The sequence below is a fragment of the Thermobia domestica genome, chromosome 7 (genome assembly GCF_964235325.1).
Source record: "Thermobia domestica chromosome 7, izTheDome1.hap1.1, whole genome shotgun sequence".
NCBI lineage: Eukaryota > Metazoa > Arthropoda > Insecta > Zygentoma > Lepismatidae > Thermobia > Thermobia domestica.
Genome location: NC_137460.1, coordinates 254,553,371 through 254,575,305, shown reverse-complemented (window position 1 = coordinate 254,575,305; position 21,935 = coordinate 254,553,371). Strand labels below are relative to the sequence as shown.

General features: G+C 36.2%; 1 protein-coding gene across 5 annotated transcripts in view; it reads right to left on the bottom strand.

The window, feature by feature from the left end:
* Positions 1–21,935, bottom strand: part of LOC145690836 (carcinine transporter-like) — a 109,323-nt gene that overhangs the window by 24,248 nt on the left and 63,140 nt on the right. For all 5 annotated transcript variants that reach the window (XM_081766174.1, XM_081766173.1, XM_081766175.1 and 2 more), the window contains exons 5-6: positions 14,223–14,385; positions 10,824–10,981 (exon numbers count right to left, since the gene is read on the bottom strand). In XM_081766174.1, coding sequence (XP_081622300.1) covers positions 10,824–10,981; positions 14,223–14,385 — 321 coding nt within the window. The remainder of the gene's footprint in view (positions 1–10,823; positions 10,982–14,222; positions 14,386–21,935) is intronic.

The following is a 21,935-nucleotide window of genomic DNA, read 5'->3' as shown; positions in this document are numbered from 1 at the left end:
GGTAGTAGTCTGGCAGCCAGTCCATAAGATTTGCAGAGTACCTTACATTTTGGGGTGACCAAGGTTGTTTGATGTTTTCTTATAGATTTTGATGTGCTGAATCCAAAACTGCCGGGTGCAACTCTGGCACCCTTGAGCATTTCCCACAAAACTCACTAACGATTTCCCCTCCCCCTTTTTATTAAACAAATCGTTGACTTCGGGAAAATTATCTGTAACTTCTACAGTAGTTAACGTAGAATAAAAATTCAAACCTTGTTCTGCTTCTATTGAAACTGTCTTTCCAACTATGTTAATCACTGGGGGCTGCGACGAACAGGAAAGGGAAATAAAATGGGAAATTCTGGAAAATTCCCTCCCAAAGCATCTTTCTGCTCTTAATATTCAAGAGCCGTACCTTGAATCTCCATCCGGAAAGAAAATATTTTTATATTTTCACGAACTTTCGACACTAGTAAACAATATTAGGACGGATACTGCCCTGGCACCCTTGAACATTTCCCACAAAACTCACAATTTCCCATCATTTGTATTTTACCAAAAAATTATTGACTTTTCGGAAATTATATGTAACTTCTACAGTATTAAACGTACAATAACGGTTCAGACCTTGTTATGCTTCTAATGAAACTGTCTTTACAACTATGTTAATCACTTGGGGCTGCGACGAACAGGAAAGAGAAATAAAATGGGAAATTCTGGAAAATTCCCTCCCAAAGCATCTTTCTGCTCTTAATATTCAAGAGCCGTACCTCGAATCTCCATCCGGAAAGAAAATATTTTTATATTTTCATGAACTTTCGACACTAGTAAACAATATTAGGACGGATACTGCCCTGGCACCCTTGAACATTTCCCACAAAACTCACAATTTCCCATCATTTGTATTTTACCAAAAAATTATTGACTTTTGGGAAATTATCTGTAACTTCTACATTAATTAACATAGAATAACGGTTCAGACCTTGTTATGCTTCTAATGAAACTGTCTTTCCGACTATGTTAATCACTTGGGGCTGCGACGAACAGGAAAGAGAAATAAAATGGGAAATTCTGGAAAATTCCCTCCCAAAGCATCTTTCTGCTCTTAATATTCAAGAGCCGTACCTCGAATCTCCATCCGGAAGGAAAATATTTTTATATTTTCATGAACTTTCGACACTAGTAAACAATATTAGGACGGATACTGCCCTGGCACCCTTGAACATTTCCCACAAAACTCACAATTTCCCATCATTTGTATTTTACCAAAAAATTATTGACTTTTGGGAAATTATCTGTAACTTCTACATTAATTAACATAGAATAACGGTTCAGACCTTGTTATGCTTCTATTGGAACAGTCTTTCCAATAATGTTAATTACTTGGGGCGGTAATGAACAGGAAACTAAAATAAATTGGAAAATTTCGGAAAATTCTCTTTCAAAGCATCTTACAGCTCTTAAAGTACAAAAGGGATGGGGTGTATCTCCTTCCGAAAGAAATATTTTTATATTTCCATGAACTTTCTACATTTGAAAATAACCGTACACACGTGAACTGTAACCGTGCGATAATTAAAATTTAAAAGGAATTTACATTTATAGAATTTATAAGTAGCACAATATATGGTACACTTATCTTCCTCATATAATTTGGGCAGTAGGATATATTTAGTACTTGTATTGTTGCTTTTAAGTTCAGCTTACGATTTCTTGCTAAAAGTTTATGGTTTTTAATGTTTAATTTTTTTTATCTTTTCATCGTTATTAATTCTAACGTTCCTCCATGTATTAATTCAACCTTTTTATATATCTTCAGGTAGCAGTTATCACATAGACATAACAGTTTTTAGTGAACATGTGGGTGAGTTTACAACTGACTAGTGCCAAGTGAATAAACGGTTACTGTTTTATGTGTGTTAACACTTTTCAAAGTGGTGTTTCATAGTGCACTTTTTAAAATCGTGCCGGATGAAAAGAAGTGCATTTTCACATGTCAGAAAACACAAGAGCGGCTTATAGCTGGAGGACCAGCTCGAGTTCGATCAATTACGTTGGCAAGGCAAGTAGTCTTAGACGTGACGGACGGTTTATTTCTCTTGAGGAAAATGTACCAGTATACTTTCATAAGGACTGCGTATCAACATATACTTCGTAGTGGAATATCAAGAGAGCCAAAGAGCAGTCAACTTTAACCTCCTCTGAACCACAGGTGAAACGGATTAGAAGATCAGACGCAAAAACTTTCAATTTTCGTACTGACTGTCTATTCTGTGGAGAGATCTGTTCCGATCCTGATCCAAAAAATCCAAGTTGATGGCGCAGATATCACCTTCTGAGAATGGTCGATCGTCCAGGGCAACCAACTATACAAGAAGCTATCCTCAAAATATGTGATGTTAGAAATGACGAATTATCCGAAGCTGTCCGAGTGCTTGTAAATGGAGCTGTTGGAGATCTACATGCGGTAGACGCTCGTTACCACAAAGACTGTTACAATCAATTCTTGCACAGTAAGTCAGCTAAAATTTGTTCACTGAAACGCAGCATAAATAAAGGAAGTGACGGAGATGGAATCAACGCAGTCATGACATCTTTAAAAGAGGACACCTCTCGTATTTGGAACTCCATCGAAGTTTACCATCTTTATTAACAAAACGGTGGATCTAGAACTGATCGTCTTGCAATTATAAGAGATGTTCAGGAAAGAATAGGTAAAGACCTTTTGGTATTGTCCTCTCCTGGTGTATCCAGCATTCTTGCCTTTAAAAATCAAACTGCTCTTGCCATGAATATTACCAAAGATGACGACGATGAGGAGAAACAATAAAAGAACTAAGTACAAAGATAATGAATGAAGTGGAGAAGCCTGATGATAGATTGAAAAGTTACGAAACTACCCTCTCTGAAGACAATATTAAAAATAATGTTAGTGAAACTTTACTTTCCCTATTAGAAATGTTTGGAATTACTGAGCTAACTGCAATACTCATTGGAAACTACCTGCAATATCGTAATTGCAGCATTGACAAAGCAGCCAACTACTCTCCAGATTGCTCTTACTGTGCTTCTGAACAGCAAACGTCTCACTGACGAATTCTATAAGTTTGGAATCACTTGTAGTTACAGTGAGACAATAAGATTTAAAGCGTCAGCTGCAGCAGAAGCCAGCAAAGCACCAACTTTGCAGGGACTTAATCCCTCAACAGACGGATTTGTGCAAGCTGTTGGTGACAACTTCGACACGTCTATTTGATCTCAAAATAGCCTACGTCAAACTCACAGTATGGCTCTGCTGATAACTCAAGTGGAGTAGTCAGGGAGTTGCAACAGTAACAAAATTTGTCGCATTACAAAGGAAGAAATGAAGGAACGTGTGACTAGTGGAGTGCTTGTACACCGGTACACAGGGCCAAAAAAGCCACCAATGCCCCAACATTTCTCAGTAAAAGAAGTGCCAACTCTAGCATTCCTTGCATCTTAAGTTTATTCAGTGTACAGAGCACAGAGAATAGATTTCGAATTTTTAAAGTCGATCATTAGGAGTCCTGAAGTCACTCCTGAATATGGTGGCTATAATACAAGAAAATCAACAGCCATTAAACAAGTGTTAAAAGGAGTTATCCTGAAAAAATTGGGGTCTCAGGAAGAGATAACCAGCGATATAGAACAAGAAGCAACTGACTTTGTAGCTGGTGGTGTAGCAATTGTGAAGTCTATGATAGAAGTTCGTATTAACGTTTGGAAGAAAAAAACTGCATCTGCTCACACAAGAGCCCCACTACTTTGCTCTCTTCCACCGACGTCGGAAGCTTTTAAACTACATGTAAAGCGCGCACATCTACAAATGCTAATTTGGCTGAGTGCAGACAGGGCAGACCAACCAAATGTTGGTCCAACTTGTTATGGATGGACACGTGATGAAACAACCAAATCGTTAAGGCCAGTTATGCTTCCTCCAAATGTTGAGCCAGCTCCTGCAGATGTACTTCACCTCATCAAATGTGTTTGTTGTGTGAAAAACCTTGTTCAACAAGAAGATGTAGTTGTGTAGGTAAACTACCTTGTACAATGTTCTGTAAATGCTTTGATGGTAGATGCTACAACAAACTAAACACGTACTCACATAACGACACTGACGAGAGTGAAGAAAGTTGTGAGGAATAATATTACAAATAAACATGACATACTTAAGTCATTATGTAAGTTTATCTTGAATAACCATTTTTTACAAATAAATGTGGCTTTTAGAATACCACTAGAACATTCATTTCCTAAGTGTGCGAAACCTCTCGAATTACACGTGCTACATTTTAATCAAAATCATAAAAATCGAAGAAAGTTATAAGAATATTTTTTTTAAAACGTTCGATTTATTAATACACTTTACTGATAATAGAAAATTTTGGAACAGTCTAAATACATTACATTCCTGCTTAATAAAAATGTCTCGAAATTGCAAATGTTGCCCTAAGGACTGATATCGTTGGAAAGATTATTCGAACAGAAGCAGAAAGGGATGAAACATTATTCTTTGTTAATTTGTATAGAAGTTCAAAGTACATTTCCCGCAATGAACTATATTTAATATAGATGATGGGAAATCATGAGTTTAGTGGGAAATGGTCAAGGTGGCAACCTTTCTCATTGTTTACTAGTGTAGAAAGTTCATGAAAATATAAAAATATTTCTATCGGAAGGAGATAGACCCCATCCCTTTTGTACTTTAAGAGCTGAAAGATGCTTTGGGAGGAATTTTCCAGAATTTCCCATTTTATTTCCCTTTCCTGTTCGTCGCAGCCCAAGTGATTAACATTGTTGGAAAGAATGTTCCAATAGAAGCATAACAAGGTCTGAATCGTTATTCTACGTTTATTACTGTAGAAGTTACAGATAATTTCCCAGAAATCAATAATTGTTTGGTAAAATACATATGATGGGAAATTGTGAGTTTTGTGGGAAATGTTCAAGGGTGCCAGGCCGGTATCCTTCCTAATATTGTTTGCTAGTGTCGAAAGTTCATGAAAATATAAAAATATTTTCTTTCCGGATGGAGATTCGAGGTACGGCTCTTGGATATTAAGAGCAGAAAGATGCTTTGGGAGGGAATTTTCCAGAATTTCCCATTTTATTTCCCTTTCCTGTTCGTCGCAGCCCAAGTGATTAACATAGTTGGAAAGACTGTTCCAATAGAAGCATAACAAGGTCTGAACCGTTATTCTACGTTAATTAGTGTATAAGTTACAGTTAATGTCCCCGAAGTCAACGATTTTTTAATAAAAAAGGGGGAAGGGGAAATCGTTAGTGAGTTTTGTGGGAAATGCTCAAGGGTGCCAGAGTTGCACCCGGCAGTTTTGGATTCAGCACATCAAAATCTATAAGAAAACATCAAAAAACCTTGGTCACCCCAAAATGCAAGGTTCTCTTGCTCTGCCACCAGACTATAGGTTTGGTTTCCTCCCAACGACATTAGTCTGTCAGGGAACTTTTCACACAGCAGAGCGAATGTGTCCCCTGAAGTGTGGCAAGTTGCGCCGTCTTGTTGGAACCATAAATTGTCAATGTTCGTTTGATCCAAACCAGATCAAAGTAAAGCAGTAAGCATCGCAGATAACGAACTCCATTCACTGTTACAGCCCTTCCTTGCTCATCTTCAAGAAAGTAAGGACCGATTAAACCCCACTCCAAATCCCACATTAAACCATAACTCGTTGAGGATCATGTCTTTTTCGTGAATTTTTGGGCTCTCTGATCCCCATATTCGGCAATTATGCTTGTTCACAAAGCCATTTCAATGGAAGTGAGCTTCATCTGAGAAAATGATGCTCTTTGAGAAACCATGGCTCTCTCGTTCCTTCTTAGGATCCATTGCACAAACTGTCGTTGTTTCCATGATCCGCTGGTTTAAGTCCCTGTGTTAACTGTACTCTGTACGACTGTACGTGCAAATCTTTTAAGATTCTGAGCATTGTTGCTGGACACATGCGAACTTTCTGAGCACGACGGCGACACGATTTTCCCGGACTCACAGTAACAGAATCACACCAAGCAATAACATTTGCCTCACTCTGGCCACTTCGAGGGCGTCCAGGGCTTTTGATGCCTACTGTTGAATCGGTTTGTTCAAATTTCTTGATCAACCTGCGAACAGTAGATTCATTTGGTGCATTGTTGCGTCCAAGAATTGCACTGAGTTTCCAAACAGTTTCCGTGAAACTTTCACCATTCTTGTAGTGAGTTTTAACAATCAATACTCGCTGTTCCCTGGAAAACAAAAGCACAGCATCATAACACAACCTCAATAATCACTAATACAACAACAATAAATAAAAGTAACGGGCTTTTCAAATCCGGCGTTCTTTTTGAGACACTCTTTAGTTACGGGGTCAATTTGAAAGCAATCTGATCGTGGGGTTTCTCGATACTTAATTTATTTAGTAGTTTGTCTTCAATAACTAAATTCAGTCACATTTACTAATCATTAAGAAATTAATATCTGTCATAAGCTCTTAGACTGTATATGAACTTTAAAACCTGTACTAATGTTATTATATTGCGTGTGCAAGAAAAGTAAAACCCCATACCCTTTTTGCTATAATTAAAAAGTTATCTACTTTTGGTAAAAGTAGGTGAAACAAAATTTAATATATTTTCCAATTATGTGGGTCATGAATATTTCTTGAAAACAACGGAATAGCTAGCTATATATCCAAGCGTAACAAATTTAGGTAATACTTATCTTTGAACTAGGTAAAGATAAAAATTATCCACACTTTCGCTTAACTCTCTTTTAGACCAATACCATTTTCTGTTATAAGTTTATACTGCTGTAGTAATGCTTTGAGAGTTTGATTTTTCTCCATTTTCTTTCTTATGTTGCAGAGAGCATATCCGTCGTACTGGTAGTATGCACCAAGGAAGTACACAGGACAGTGGTCTGATTTCTCTAGTGTGAAGATGTCCCAAAGACTTAAATTCATCGAAGACTTTTAATAAAATACAATACGAGGACAGTACTCCGCCACGTAGAAGTGTGTTTGAGTGTATGGAGAACTTTAAACGTGGTAGATGAAGCGTAAAGCACGAAGAAGGAGCACACCTTCATAAATCTGTGCTTACTGAACCTCAACAAAAAAGGCGACAAATATTTGAAAATGAAATGAAATCTTTGAGTTTTACGTTTCACGATTATGCCGGTTAGGCTAAAAGAGACGGTAATTATGAGAAATGAATGAAATCGTGGAATGAAGAAAGTGGGAGGAAACGGCAAAACCCCGAGAAAACCCACGCACACGGTGTTTGTCCACCACAAAGTTCACTTGGCGGGAGCAGAGTTTGAACCCGGGACCCCATGCACCAGAGGTGAACGCTGTACCACTGAGCCACCGCGGCCCCCAACGACAAATATTTGAGAATAGTCAACAGGGCAGGAATCATGTTTCCATCATAATGCAAAAGGCAAGATATGGACTGAAAGTAACCAACGAAAGTGAAAATTGTGAACTCGAGAAAAGTGTTGCTAACCCTATTTTGGAACTCTTACATGCAAAATTACCTGCCCAGGAGAGCTTACAGTTAAGAGTGCAAGATACAATAATTACTTGTCTACAGTAATCCGTAGTCGGCAATTCGCTACAAACGGTGAAGTCTGTATTGTTGTTGCATGATCCTCTCTTGTTTCTTAGTAAAGATGCCAGCTTGGCGGCCGTGTTCTCTTTAAGATAGAAGAAAGAAAAACTGGACAATAAAGATCAACTTCTTATCGCATTACCACAACAGTAGAACAGAAGGAAGAAGGCAGTGCACACAATTATGGTAATTTTTGACGTGTGCTCATGTAATACTAGAGAAATCTTCTGTCTTGGCTTAAGTTCTAATCACAGTACCGTTTCCAAATTATCTTTCTAGTTCATAGAGAATGAAGATGATATTTTCAATTCATTTAAAGAAAGTGTATTTGCATCCAAACTCCATTTGTTTGTGTATTTGCATGTGAAAGTGTATTTGCAAGCATTCATCAATCTTAATTCTTTTCATTTTAAAATACTATATTCAAGTGAATATACTGTACTCGCATATGTATAATGTGTTCATGCATAATTTTTCACTTATATGGAAAGTTTTTATGTTATTTGCATTTCATTACTATAGTTTTAGATTTGTCTCTTATGTAAATAAGTTCCCCAGACATTACTCGTTCTTAAAGTGATAGATATGGTCAGCAAACTTTCTATTTTTCATGTGCTGTGCTGTTATCAATCTGTTACGATTTATTTAAATGAAATTAAAAAAATAACGTTCTACCTAATTAATTTAATAACCAACATCCATAATCCAACATACTTTGCGCACGGTCAAAAGGACTTAAGTCGCTTGCACTTTGTGCAGTGCCGCATTTAGTCAAAGTAGGCCCGTGCCTAAAGCGCAAAATTTTTGAAGGACGCATGGTTTAAAAATTAAATGATATTTTAAATTTTTTTTGTGTGAAAAAGTTAAAAAGTCAAGATCTAATAGAGGAATTTTACATTTGGTAGAAGTTTCGTTCAGTTCGATTCCGTGCAGCAATAAATACTATAGTAGTCGCAAGGACTCGTGAAGCTTGACGTAGAAGCTTTACCACCCAATAGAACGCGAGGGTGTGTCCCAATCGTCAACCCCACCCCTGAAATTTTGTCACTGTCGCCTCTCGTGCTGCACGGAGAGGATCTCCTGAGGGTGCAGTGTTGTCGGATTGCCGTGAAGTTTCATTTTGTTGTTATTTTTGCTATTATTATATATTTTTTGCTATTATTATTGTTACAGCTTAATTCGAATAATTGTTACTGATCATTTTATAGTTTTTAAGTGCTGTTTTTCCCGCTTGTTTGCCTTGTCCTCTAAGTTTAGCAATGTTGTTGGTGCACTCTTATGGTTTCACTTTTTCTCAAGCGTGCGTTCGGAAGGCAGGTCACGAAGTATACCGAATTCTTCCGATTCATGACACGTGAGAGAAAGCAGTTCTATGATTCGTGTAGAGCCCAGGCTTCACGAGTCGTCGCGGCTACTATAGAACAAGAAACATGTAAGTTAGTGATGAAGGGCCGGAGAAACAAGTAATTATTGGTGATTCCGACTGCAAAAGTGCCTAGGGGCACCCAGCTCCTAAATGAGGCACTGACTTTGTGATACAGTATTGATCAGGAAAACAACATATTCCTTTTAATATTATAAGCGTATATCTGAGTGCAATGACCAATGTTCTTTAAGACATATTTTATAATAATTTTGTTGGTTTTATCAGGTTATATCGACATATTTTGAAGTTCGTTGTAGCTCATCTGAAAAAGCATTTATTTAAAAAAAAAAATTGACCGTACACGGAAGATATATAACATGTACTATCGAAATTTAATTCACATTAGTTAATATATTTCTTTTTCTATTTAAGAAAATTTAACATTTTAAAACACATTTTTCTGACTAGAACTAGAATTATTTAATAACTTTCTATAGGATTTTTGTTACTGTTTTAAGGACCTAACATCCTCTTCATCAGACATTGAGAAAAGACAGATGACAGCAAATCTTATATCTTCCTCAGCCGTTAGTTAGCATTTTCCTAACTAACTAACGGCTGAGGAAGATATAAGATTTGCTGTCATCTGTCTTTTCTCAATGTCTGATGAAGAGGACCTTAGGTCCTTGAAACTGTAACAAAAATCGTATAGTTATTAAATAATTCATTTTGTTCTGGTCAAAAAAATGTGTTTTAAAATGTTATTGTGATTATCCAGAACTATGGAGTATATTTATTAAGAAAATTTAAGTAATGAAAATTGTAGCGACTTTTACAGTTAATGTCTACAAGAATACAGTGCTATGTTATTTTAGATAAGCATAGTGCAATTAATGATATATTCCCTTCTTTCATAAGAAAATTCACTATTACGACTAAACGATGATTTCGCTATAAAAACTTTACATATTTTTTCTGTATATTTTTAAGACCTGCTGTCGCATATAAAAATATATTTAAGAATTTGCCTTAGTGGAACATTACCTTCACATAGCACTTGAGTTTATCATGGCTTCCTTCTGCCGCATCTCATGGTTTCAAATATACCGTTTGGATTACGTTTTGGAACATTATTATACATGTCAGAGGTAAGATTCTCAGGTATTTTGATTTCTTATGCATTCCTCTTGTGAAAATGAATTAAATATTTTTCTAAATAAATTTTACAAATCTATGTTTACCTAAACTAGGATAGCACGGATACTTTCATTTACCAAAGCAAATAAGGGCTTGTGTATAGCCCGCTCCCCCCAGTTCTTTGTCACCGGAACTGGAAGAGTCACTACTACTACTAGTGCTACTGCTACTACTACTACTACTATTACTACTACTACTACTACTACTACTACTACTACTGCTACTACTACTTCTTATATCGAGAACAGAACCCAACCAACTCCTGCGGGGCTTCTAACCCGTTCCTACTACTACTATTGCTATTAACTACCACTACTACTACTACTATTGCTACTAACTACTACTACTACTACTACTGCTGCTACTACTACTACTATTACTACTACTACTAATACTACTACCGCTACTACTACTACTACTGCTTATACTAAAGCTTCCTTAGCACAAGATTTACATCTTAAATCTTTATAACATGCGATTCCGATTCATTATGAACTAGTATGAATCGCTAGAATCACTATGATTCGTTAAAATCACTGGGGGAAGCGGGCTATACTCAATCCCAATTAAGTTTTTAAAATGAAGTACGAATGATAATCACATGATTTGCTTCGTAATTTTCCTAATAATATTGAAAACTTTATTTTACCTATGGTAACTGGACACTGATACGCTGCAAGACTGGCAGCATTTCCTATTGCATTCGCAAAAGCAAATATTGGGAAGTAACTTGCAGACGCCACTGTACATAATCTTCCAATAACCAGTATTGCTATCGCAATATTTAAAACTGGCTTCCGACCCACACTGAAATAAAATGCGAAACAGGTAAAGAAAGATTCCAACAAGCAATTTAGAAAACTTTGTGGATTTACAAACTAAACTAACTTTTCCTATTAGAAGTAAATATGTGAAAAGATCATTGCAGCCAATGAAACAGTCTTGTTCTTGTTTTAAAACCACAGTTGTGGTTTTATATTATTAATGCCGCAGCCATTAGCTATGTCGGTTATTGCGCTATAAATTGTTAAAAGTAAAATATTCTATTAATCAAAATTGATTTTCACTATAATTGCCCTGGTCACAACCGAAGTTGCAAATCAAAATAGCGCAGGCATATAGTCTGAAATCGCCTGTGTTAAACAGTTTGGTATACAGCTAAAATACCATGAATAGTATAAATTGTGATGACAGGAATATCCACACTCTTTAAAATTTGTATTAAACATAAAAGAACTACAAAACAACACTTGCACCAAAAAAAGTATTAAACTGGAGTTCGAGACAGTTCTTCTGATCCCGACGCCATTTTGCCAATGGAACAGTCAAGTCTCCTTTCAAAGGGTTACCCACTTGGTATTGTTAACAAGAGAGAGAGAGAAAAACATTGATGTACTCTTGAATAATGTCACCTGTAAGCCCTTACCTGCAAAAAAATAGTGGTTCTCATTGTGAAGGAACTAAACATAAATTTTATTAGGTTTAAAAGAGTGATTTTAATAGGAACAATGTTTATATAGGTAACATATAAGGGTGGATTGGAAAGTTCGTAGCCTGACCTACAAAATTAGAAAATATTTAGATGTTATGTTTTATTTTTCCACGTAATTCCTCTTGACCGAGATACATTTACGCAACGCTTCTATACCACTTTTAAAAACCGATTCCGATTCCTGCAAAATATCCCAGTACAGCACTTTTCACCTCTGCATCCGAAGAAAATCGTAGCTTTTCCCAAAACTTTTTCAGGTTTCTAAACAAGTGAAAGTTTGAATGGGCTAGATCAGTCGAATAGGGCAGTTGCGGCAACACATCGAATCTACAGGAATACGTTTCTGGCATGGATACAAGGGATGTGTGAACATGCGCATTGTCCTGGTGAAACAACACCTTTCTTCGCAGCATTTCAGGTCTTTAAATTCTTATTTTCTCACGCAAACATTACAGAATTGTGTAGAATTTCCGTCATTTCCGCTGATTTAGTGTCTTATAAATTCCTCACCTGGAACAATATAGAACTGAAGTTTTACAGTGACTACCAACGGATATAGCTACGTAGCTAATGTATACAAACATAAAATAATTGCTTTTTTCCTAGTGAGGCCACGAACTTTCCAATCCATTCTCGTATTTGTAATAAAATAATTATACTTTAATTTCTGTAAAATCATACTTACTACTTTTTCCGAGAAGAAAGAGGCGTATAGTTACTCAATAGTAGTGAATAAACTTTCTGGTTCAAACCCAGTTTGTGGTACACAACATCTTATCTATGGGTTTTCTAGGCATTCTCTTTCTTCTCGTATTCCCATTGCATCATTTAAAAAAATAATCATCCACAACAATTTACCGCTTCCCTTTAGTCTGACGTGAACAGATGTGCGATGAGATAATTCTTTTAAGCACTTTTCGTCAATTACATTAAAAAGACGTAAGTTATTCCGAAAATTATCATCAGTTGTCGAATGAGAAATTTACTAGAGAGGTGGATAAAATGATCCCCTTAAGTTAAGTTTGGCTCCAGATCCTAGCTCTAATGATCTATTGTGTCGGTAGGATAAGGTGTTATCTTAGGTTTCTAACGTGCAATTTTGAACATTGTCAATAAACATCTTCGATATTATTTTGACACAAATTTGACCCTATTGTGAAAGGATCATTTTGCCTTAGGGGCGAGTAAAATGATCCCTCCATTGAAAATAATAAAAAAATCTTGTGAACAGCAAAAATGATTATATTAAAAAAAATGGAGTACAGAGTCTAGTAATGTACTGTGTTGAAGTATGTTAGTAATAATAGTATTTATAGTTTGTTAAAGTAGGCTAATATGTTCTTCAATATGGAAACGTGTTTTGAACACTTAGTTCTGTTATGATTTTTTAAGGGATCAGCTTTCTTGTGGCCTAAGTGGCAGAACACATGTCACACACAAAGAAATCTTCATCTTCATCAACACCAGCACATTGATCGTGAGCCCAGTCTTGGAACTGCTGACACATTATCCAACCCTCATCTACAGTAGACTTTGAATATAAGTCATGACAAAAAATGCACTCGGTAAGTCTCATGGATTCGTCGTCAAAAGCAGAGGATACTTGATATTTCTTTCCTGCGTCTTGCAACTTCTTCGTTTTAGAAATCATTGCCTTCTTTTTACATTTCTTTAATTTTGGATCAGCAGATTCCAGAACAGCAGGCCTAGAATGGTTCCATGGGTTTTGTTGGACATCACTTAAAGTAGGCCTATACTGAACGATTTCATTATCATACTCATTTGGACTGCCTTGTGTCAAATAAACAAAAACGGCAAAATGATCCCTAAGAAAGTGGAATAATCTTAAGGTAAAATAATCCCCGGATCGTTTAATTTTTCATATGGCTTCCATTAAATACGTTCTTGTGTGACAAAACATGGAGAAGACTTCCACCTGCATTACTAAATTTATAGAATTAAGCACTGACTTTTCAACAAATAGTGTTTCATTTATATTCTAATTCATGCGCTAGTATAAATACAGCAAAAAGTAGCACTTACCTTGTAAACAATGTTATGAAAATGTTATTTTTTCGTCTGGAAGACTAACAAAACGTTTTTCATCCAAAGAGAACTGATGCACAAGGACTGCTTATTTTGTGTGACGTAGCAACCACGTGATACGACAGGCAGCGCCATCAGTTCCCGCTGTAGGGGTAGGGTATCATTTTACCTGCACAGATCATTTTATCCACCTCTCCCCTATACATGATCTTAATTTCCAATGTTGACTGTAGAAGGGTATCTAGTATTTATGTTCTATAATTTCATTTGATATAATGCTATTTATGAGTCAAGCTCATGGATGAAAGATGAGTGATGGCATTAAAGTTACCATCGTTATATCTTCCGCACTCCTTACTTTCTTCAAAGTACTACATTGAGCAGATCCACTCTTTGATAGTAATACCTTAACTAATTTACATTTAAGACAATTTAACATGATCATAAGAGAAACACAAGTAGAAATTGAATCAAATAACTTAGATAATATAATGAGAATTGGATGCTTACATGTCTGCAAGGTGTCCAAATAGAAGTGCCCCTATGAAGTTTCCAGCTCTGCCCCATGAATGAGTATAGACCGCATAAAGGTCTTTGTCACAAACCCAATTTTGGTCAGAGGGTGCTGTTCTGCTGAACCACGTCCTGTCATATTCCCAGCCATACTGACAGCCTAAAATCAAAGGAAGCACTCTATTGATTGTACGAGTCCGATCAAGGTTATTTATCACCAAAAACACGGAATAAAATTTATGATCATACCGAATTACTAATTAGCGAAGTATGTCATTTTATTACCACACTTATTTTTAGAATAGTTTTGTGACAACACCAACTACCTCAATTGTCAAAATGATATATAATTTCTCTAAATTTCACATTCAGCGTTACACCTCAATACTATTAAATTATTTACGTGTCCAACGAAGTGTAAAAGAACGTAGTCCATTCTGAAGATTATTGCATGGTTAAAGACAGTTAACTTCTCACTGATACAGATAGCATCTTAAATAGATGGAAAGATTTCTTTGATGGTTAGTAGACCAGTAGCTACTTCTACACTTGAATAGCCCAGCAGGAGGTCTAATTAAACTGGTATTATGTGTAATGTTTGTCTGTGCAACCGCACCGGCCCTGGGTAGGTCCCTGACGGAGGAAGATTTATTACCTGGGCAACAGAAGGGGTTGAGGTGGTCCTGGAAAATGGAATGACCTCTTTTCCTGTTTGAAACATGACCCTACACGATTCTTTAATCGAAATTTTAAAAATTATATTCAAATTAAAATTAAAATATTTTTCAGATCTTTAGAACTCTACTGTAAGCCTTGAAACACGATCCCTAGCTCCCACAAGATTTTCCCCCTTAATTTAATTACGATCCTACTAAAATATTTAATTCGATCCGTCAAAATGACGTCATTCTTTTTAACTTAAGTTGTTTCCATTAAAATTATTTGCCTCCTTTTTTACGGATCGCTTTCAATGAAATATCATAAAGATAAACTTGTTTCGAAAATACTAATGTTTGAGCGCGCTAAAATTGTTCCAAAAATATTTAAAAAGTATGATTAAATTAAAAATAATTAATATGATTATACTATCCTTTGAAACATTACCCTTCAAGCTCCCGCATTATTCATGAATTTCCTATGTTCAGGAATGATTTTTAATAGAATGCTTCTTGTCTTTCACGTTTGGTTTGTTACACAATCTCGATGTTAAATGTTCTTAACTTAGAAAAAATCCAATAAAACTTATAAGAAGAGCTACGCAATGATTCTACAAATAATTTGGCTGTTAAAATGTTGTGAACTTTGAAAAAAATTCTGAAAGATGAAAACTACGCATATGTGTGCTAAAATGTATCAAGAAAATAAGATATGCAGGAAAGGGAAGGACAGGAATGAATATTTATTTATTTATTTATTTATTTATTTATTTATTTATTTTTAGGTTTTTCTTTGCAAAGCGAACTTCGTTTTGATGCGCCTTCCTTCCAGTCTTGCTCTCTGAACTGACAGAGTCCTCCGCTAGAGAAACAGATACACATACATCCGTCTTCCAACCTCGCTTTCTGTGAACTGGGAACACAGTCTCTCAACTCGTTCTGTATGGATAAACCAGCCACCCTATCCCTGGTAGCGCTTGCATAGTTTAGCCACACCCCAACCAAGGGAGATGGTCACCTGTCAATCACTTTTCCCTTAATGCTCACAGTTTCTTTAGTTATGAGTGAACAGGTGAACCTCTTTTCCTGCTGGCTGACGAACTACATTTGTAGGTGAACGACTCGGATGGAAGCATTATTTCATTCCCCACCCAACCCCGCTGAGTGACTAGCTTTGTCTCTGCACACAACTGAAATAGGGTGCGGACATGAGTTCTTTGCATCTGCCTTTAGGCGCCCAATTGGCTCATAAACGTTATGTGGGACAGCATTACCCCTTGTTGAATGGGTTTATTGGTCTTTGTGTATTCAGACCCGTGATTTTCTTTTCGGCAATAATAGAACATTTATTGAGATATACGTCGAAATGAAGGAAATAAATCTAGAGTATAAAACTGACAACGGTTTTCATTTTTTCATTGAAATGTATGGATCAATAAATTTATGATACTTTGAAAATTGCTGGTCGCATCCTGCCTTAACAATATTCCCTACCTTTTGTAGTTATCAGCTTGAATGTCTGGTGACGCGACATGTGTTATTAAACCCCGTCAACTTCTCTTCTGTTGGTAGCTATGCGCGCCACGAATTTAGACATGCTGGAGCTTAGCAAATAAATCTGGCGACCAGAGTTTCTAAGCACACTGTAAAAATGTCTAATAAATGGTTAATACTTTGAAGAAATTGATATTTAAGAAGCATCCCCCACCATAAGTATTTTGCGAAACTTTCTGTGGAACTATGAAAAAGAAAGATAATTGCTTTCTTCTGAATGTATTCTTTGAACTGGTTATTATAGATCCAAATAGATGTCTGGAAACGAATTATCTGATTTCTCTCTTTGTACAATGAGAGAATTGAACCCAAGCGTCATTTACCTAATTTCTCTTTTATCCCCCCTAGATCCTTAATAAATATTTTATATATAAATCGAGTGCACATCCATTTTTTATAACTAAGTTCACTGCTGCGACGTGATTAACTAGTGGTTTTCGCGAAGTCTAAAAAACTTGTGTTTCTCTTCTGCTTCTTTGTGTGTCCATCAAAAGAAAATATCGAATCCAAGTAAGTTTTATATTATTATTGTTAATGCTTTGATATATTTGTATTGAGAGTGGAGGGGACCCTAGGAAATTTATATATACTGTGTTTGTCCACCACAAACTTATTTGCACAAGGATTGAAGCGGGAACCCGTTGGAAATTGAGACAGATTGTCTTTATTATGAAAGTAATTAAAGCAGGGTAGAAACGAACTATGAACTACCAAGCATCAGAGATATGTACTCTACCACTGAGCCATTATGTTTTTTTAAACCGGGGGAAACTACCCCTAAATCAGCGGGGCCCCCTCACCAGCCCTGAATGTTGTGAATGTTTATTTGTTCATGAATTGTTTTATCCTTAACTATATATTTGTTTGAACACTACGTGTATGCTTCGTCTCGTCTCGCCCTATAGGGAGGCGTAACATTAAAGCTCAAAGGATGAAACTATTATTACGGGTGTACATATTTCCATGTGTGTGTGAGTGTATTTCTAAACATTTGAAACAATGGTGGAGGTGAGGGGAATAGTGATCTGTCCTATTATAACTAGGAATATGTGAGGATCTAAAACTTCATATGATACTTTTTTAAAACAAGGTAGGTCTTATTTACACGGAAAATTTCAGAAAACTAGTTACGAAAAGAACTCAGTTAATCTTTTTTAGAAAATGCATAGTGATGTCGTTTAAGAGCCTCCACTGAAGGATGAATATGATTTAGTACTCTTTATAGTTTCCTGTAGAACCAAGTGTAGATTAGACTAGTTACGGAAATATCCATCTACTTACGAAAAGAAGTTAGTCAGTCTCTTTTGAAAATGCATGGTGATGTCACTTAAGAGCCGCCACAGATGAAAGAATCATTTAGTAGCGTTTACAGTTCATAGTTTACTGCTGAAGCAAGTGTGGAATTTCTTGGGATTTTTTTATAACTGAATGTTTTTCCATAATCCTGAAAGCGAGATTAAACAGAATTGCGTACTACCCAACATTATTCTTATTTTTAATTGATTTGTTTGCTAACATTGTTACTCTGATAATTATTTGGTTCACTTTTTTGCGTAATTACTCAATGAGCAATTTTTAAATTGTGATCTACTAAAAAGTGTGCCTATACTAAAAAATGTAGATATAAAAAGGTCTCAGCTTGCGGCGGGGTAGTTTCCCGAGGTAGATGTTATCATCGCAGATATTGCGTTTGCTATATTTGAATTAGAAGAAACAGATAAAGAAAAGGTTTCAGTGTGCAGGGACAATTTCATGAGATAGATTGCTCATGGCAAAAATTTTGTTCAATTATTTTAACACAGGTAACAAGAAGCAAATAAAGAATGCGGTTTCAGTGTGTGGTGGACAGTTTCTCGAGATAGATTTGATTATTACAGAAATTGCGTTGCTATTTTCTACGTAGATATGCCGGCTTTCCTGTAGATGTGTGGTACTTTTCTACGGTTTGACTTGAAAGAAGGAACACGTTCGTCTATTTTTATTATGGAACTGTGCGGTAGGCTCCCCGTTTAGATTTGCGTTGGAATAGTATAGCCATCGCAAGTTTTGCGAAAAAGGGAATGATCGCTGAGTTGTTTCATAATGCATGCAATATTGGTGTGTAATTTAGTGAGAAAAATTGTTGTTAGATGTTGTTTGTCTTTGGACAAGCACCGGTGAGAAACCCTCTGAAAATGTAAGAAATATGGACTTGCGTATTTTAATCATATGGGGCGGTATTCAGAGAGAATTCGTTAATCAAGGGTTAGTCGCAGACTTGTTAGTGGCATACTAGCTCTTTACTAAGGAAGGTGCACTGTTTGGTATTCAGTGTCTACTTTAAGTACAACTAAAAATCTGATTTGGGTATGATTAACTTATATAACCCCGATGCATCGGGTGAGAAAAATAAATGTCGCAACTACGGAAAAATAAATGAGCGCATGCATAGTCCGTAAAAATGAAAATACATGAAATACGAAATACAAAATGTTGTGTCGCACGCTAAACTGTGGGTAAAAGATTAGCCCCTGCTCTAGATTAATTGCTCACATGTGATTAACTTCGTCAAATACTACGTTCCAATCGGAGAATGAATACAATTTTGATAACCATCGCTTAGTCAACCCCGTAGCATGGTGTTAATAAAACTTCAAACTGACTCTGCATAAGGCCAATGAAATGTTGTTATGCTTGGTTTTAGAATATGAAAGAAAAAGCAAGAAGCTAGCGCAGACATACACCCCTCGTTTGAGAGAGGGGACTTTGCCCGTGTTTAATGGTAAATTTGCCCCATGACTTTTCCATCACTGAACGTTATTTGTTTTATAGATGGTTTCTCCAAAGCGAACGCACCCTTTCTCGCTGAAAGAGAGGAGGCTTTGCCTGTGTTTAACAGTAAATTTCCCCTAGACTTTCCGCAATATTGAACGCTATTCACTCCACTTTTGGGTAATTGGGTTTCAAAGTTAACGTTTATTGCAATAGTGCTAAAGGGAGCTATGCGAGTAGGGTCCTCCAACTAAATACTCATTGCTTTACTGTGGGGCTATTGAAAATGTCTCAATCTTATCGGTGAGAGAAAACTTAACACATGGAAGACATGTATTGCTTCTGTTAGTATTAACTGGTGTCTCACATTAAGTTTGAAATAGCGAATATGTGCTAGGGCTTTATCACGCATTGAAAACATGTAATACAAATATACTATACTCACCTTAAAATATATAGAAATATATGGAACAATCGCGCATATATGTGTGCACTGAAGAACATCTACCGCTCAAGTAACCTCTGATTTAGAATTATGCCGCTAGGCGTCTCTGGTGGTACCAATGTTAGTATATATGATAGTTTTATTATTGATATACTATAAGGTTAGTATAAGATTACCATTGTCAGAGTAATGGACCTGATAATTTGCTAGGAAATTCTCTGCTGACATTGGCTTATTTTCATCTACTATGCCATTAAAATTGTTTTTATTACTCTGTCGGCATTCTGTGATGTTTATCTACCGCGGTCTCAATATTCTTTTGTATTCTCCGCCGACAATGTCTTATGTTCACGTACCGCGGCACTAAACCTGTTTTTATTACTCTGTCGGCATTCTGTGATGTCTAGCCGAAGTGGCGTAGGTTTCCTTTTGTTTTTGTCTTCATGTTTTAACACGTACCTGTAAGGTCATTACCCGACAGCGCTATCTTTCAATCTCGCTGAACCGGTTTCCAAAAAGCGCGCGAAAAGTTCAGTTCGTGTCTTGAATTCACCAGCGTAAGACGTACGAAGACCATTTTCTGTATATGTACCAGCATAACGTTATTATGCAAAACAAATCTTTAATATGTTTACACTCAGAGTGTTCTAAATTTGCTATGCAAATGATCGAATTAAAAGTCCCGCTTGAATAAAGTTTATTCCCTCCCCATCTTTAATATAATCACAGCATAGCTGTTCTATGAAGTATGTATAACATACGATTTGGGAAAAATAATATGATCACAGCATAGCTGTTCTGCATACAGTCGAATTAAAATCATACGATCCAATAAAAATAATTAATATGCTCACAGCATAGATGTTCTACGGAGTATGCTTTAGCATACAAACCAACACATATGCTGAGTTTTCTTTAATGAAAACGAGATAATAAAAAATACGAGCGAATTAAAAATTAATATGATTACAGCATAGCTGTTCTAATCAGCTTCATATCGAAGGGATCCATAAAAAGTATATCGAAATATTAAAAAGATACGATCCAATTCAAATTAATATGATCACAGCATATCTGTTCTAATGAGCTTCATATTGAAGTGAAAAATAAATAATTTTCCAAGAGTATTTTATGCATATTTTAACAACCATTATAAAAACTACACCATCCCTCCTAACGGTTAACCTTTCCAGGAACCAGTCCAACCACCTAACGGTCTAGCAATAAATATTTTCTCTCCTAATTACCTGTCTGACCACACCTGGTCTACCGACAAGAAATTACATAGAATACCAGTTTAATTAGACCCCCGCGGTTCTATTCATGTGTAGAAGTAGGTACTGGTCTACTATGATTTGCTTAACACGCAGTGAAAAACTAATGTGCGTGGAGAAATGGAAATACACACCACAGAACCGTACATTCCAGAATCTAACGGAATAGAATTAGAAACCGCTATAAAGAAATTAAAGAAACACAAATCTCTGGGTATAGACGAAATTCCGGCTGCGATAATTTTAGCTGGAGGCGAAAAATTGTGGCACAAGATACACGAACTCATTTTCCTTATCTCGAACAAGAAAATATTGATACAAGACTGAAAAGAATCAATCATTGTTTTAATTCACAAGAAAAACGACAAAACTGATTGTAATACTTATCGAGAGATTTCTCTTCTGTCAACATCCTTATAAAATCGTGTCAAACATTCTATTATCATGATTGACCCCATATATAGAAGAAATTATTGGAGATTATTATCAGTGCGGATTTAGTCGAAATTGATCAACTATAGATCAAACATTTACCATTCGACACATACTTGAAAAGAAGAAAGACTTACGACTAGAGAAACATTATACAACATTCTTGAAGAATTTGAAACACCGAAAAAGTTAATTAGATTAATTAAGATATCCCAAAGTAAAATAGGGGTAGGAAAATTTTTGCCCAGGAGCTTTCACGTCGAGAGTGGCCTGAAACAAGGAGATGCGTTGTCGCCATTATTATTCAACTTTGTCCTGGAATAGGCTATAAGGAAAATGAAACTTAGCAAACAGGGCCTAGAGTTGAATTGTCTTCACCAGGTTATGGCGTACGCTGATGACATAAATATGATAAGGGATGACAGGAGAACAATAGAAAGAAATACAGAGGTCTTATTAAACACTTGTAAGGACATGGGTTTAGAAGTAAGTGCAGAGAAAACAAAGTACATGGAAGTTCGTTGGGATCGTAATACGGCAAGTTATGGATGCGAAAAATATTGAATAAAACTTTCGATAAAGTGGATACTTTCAAATA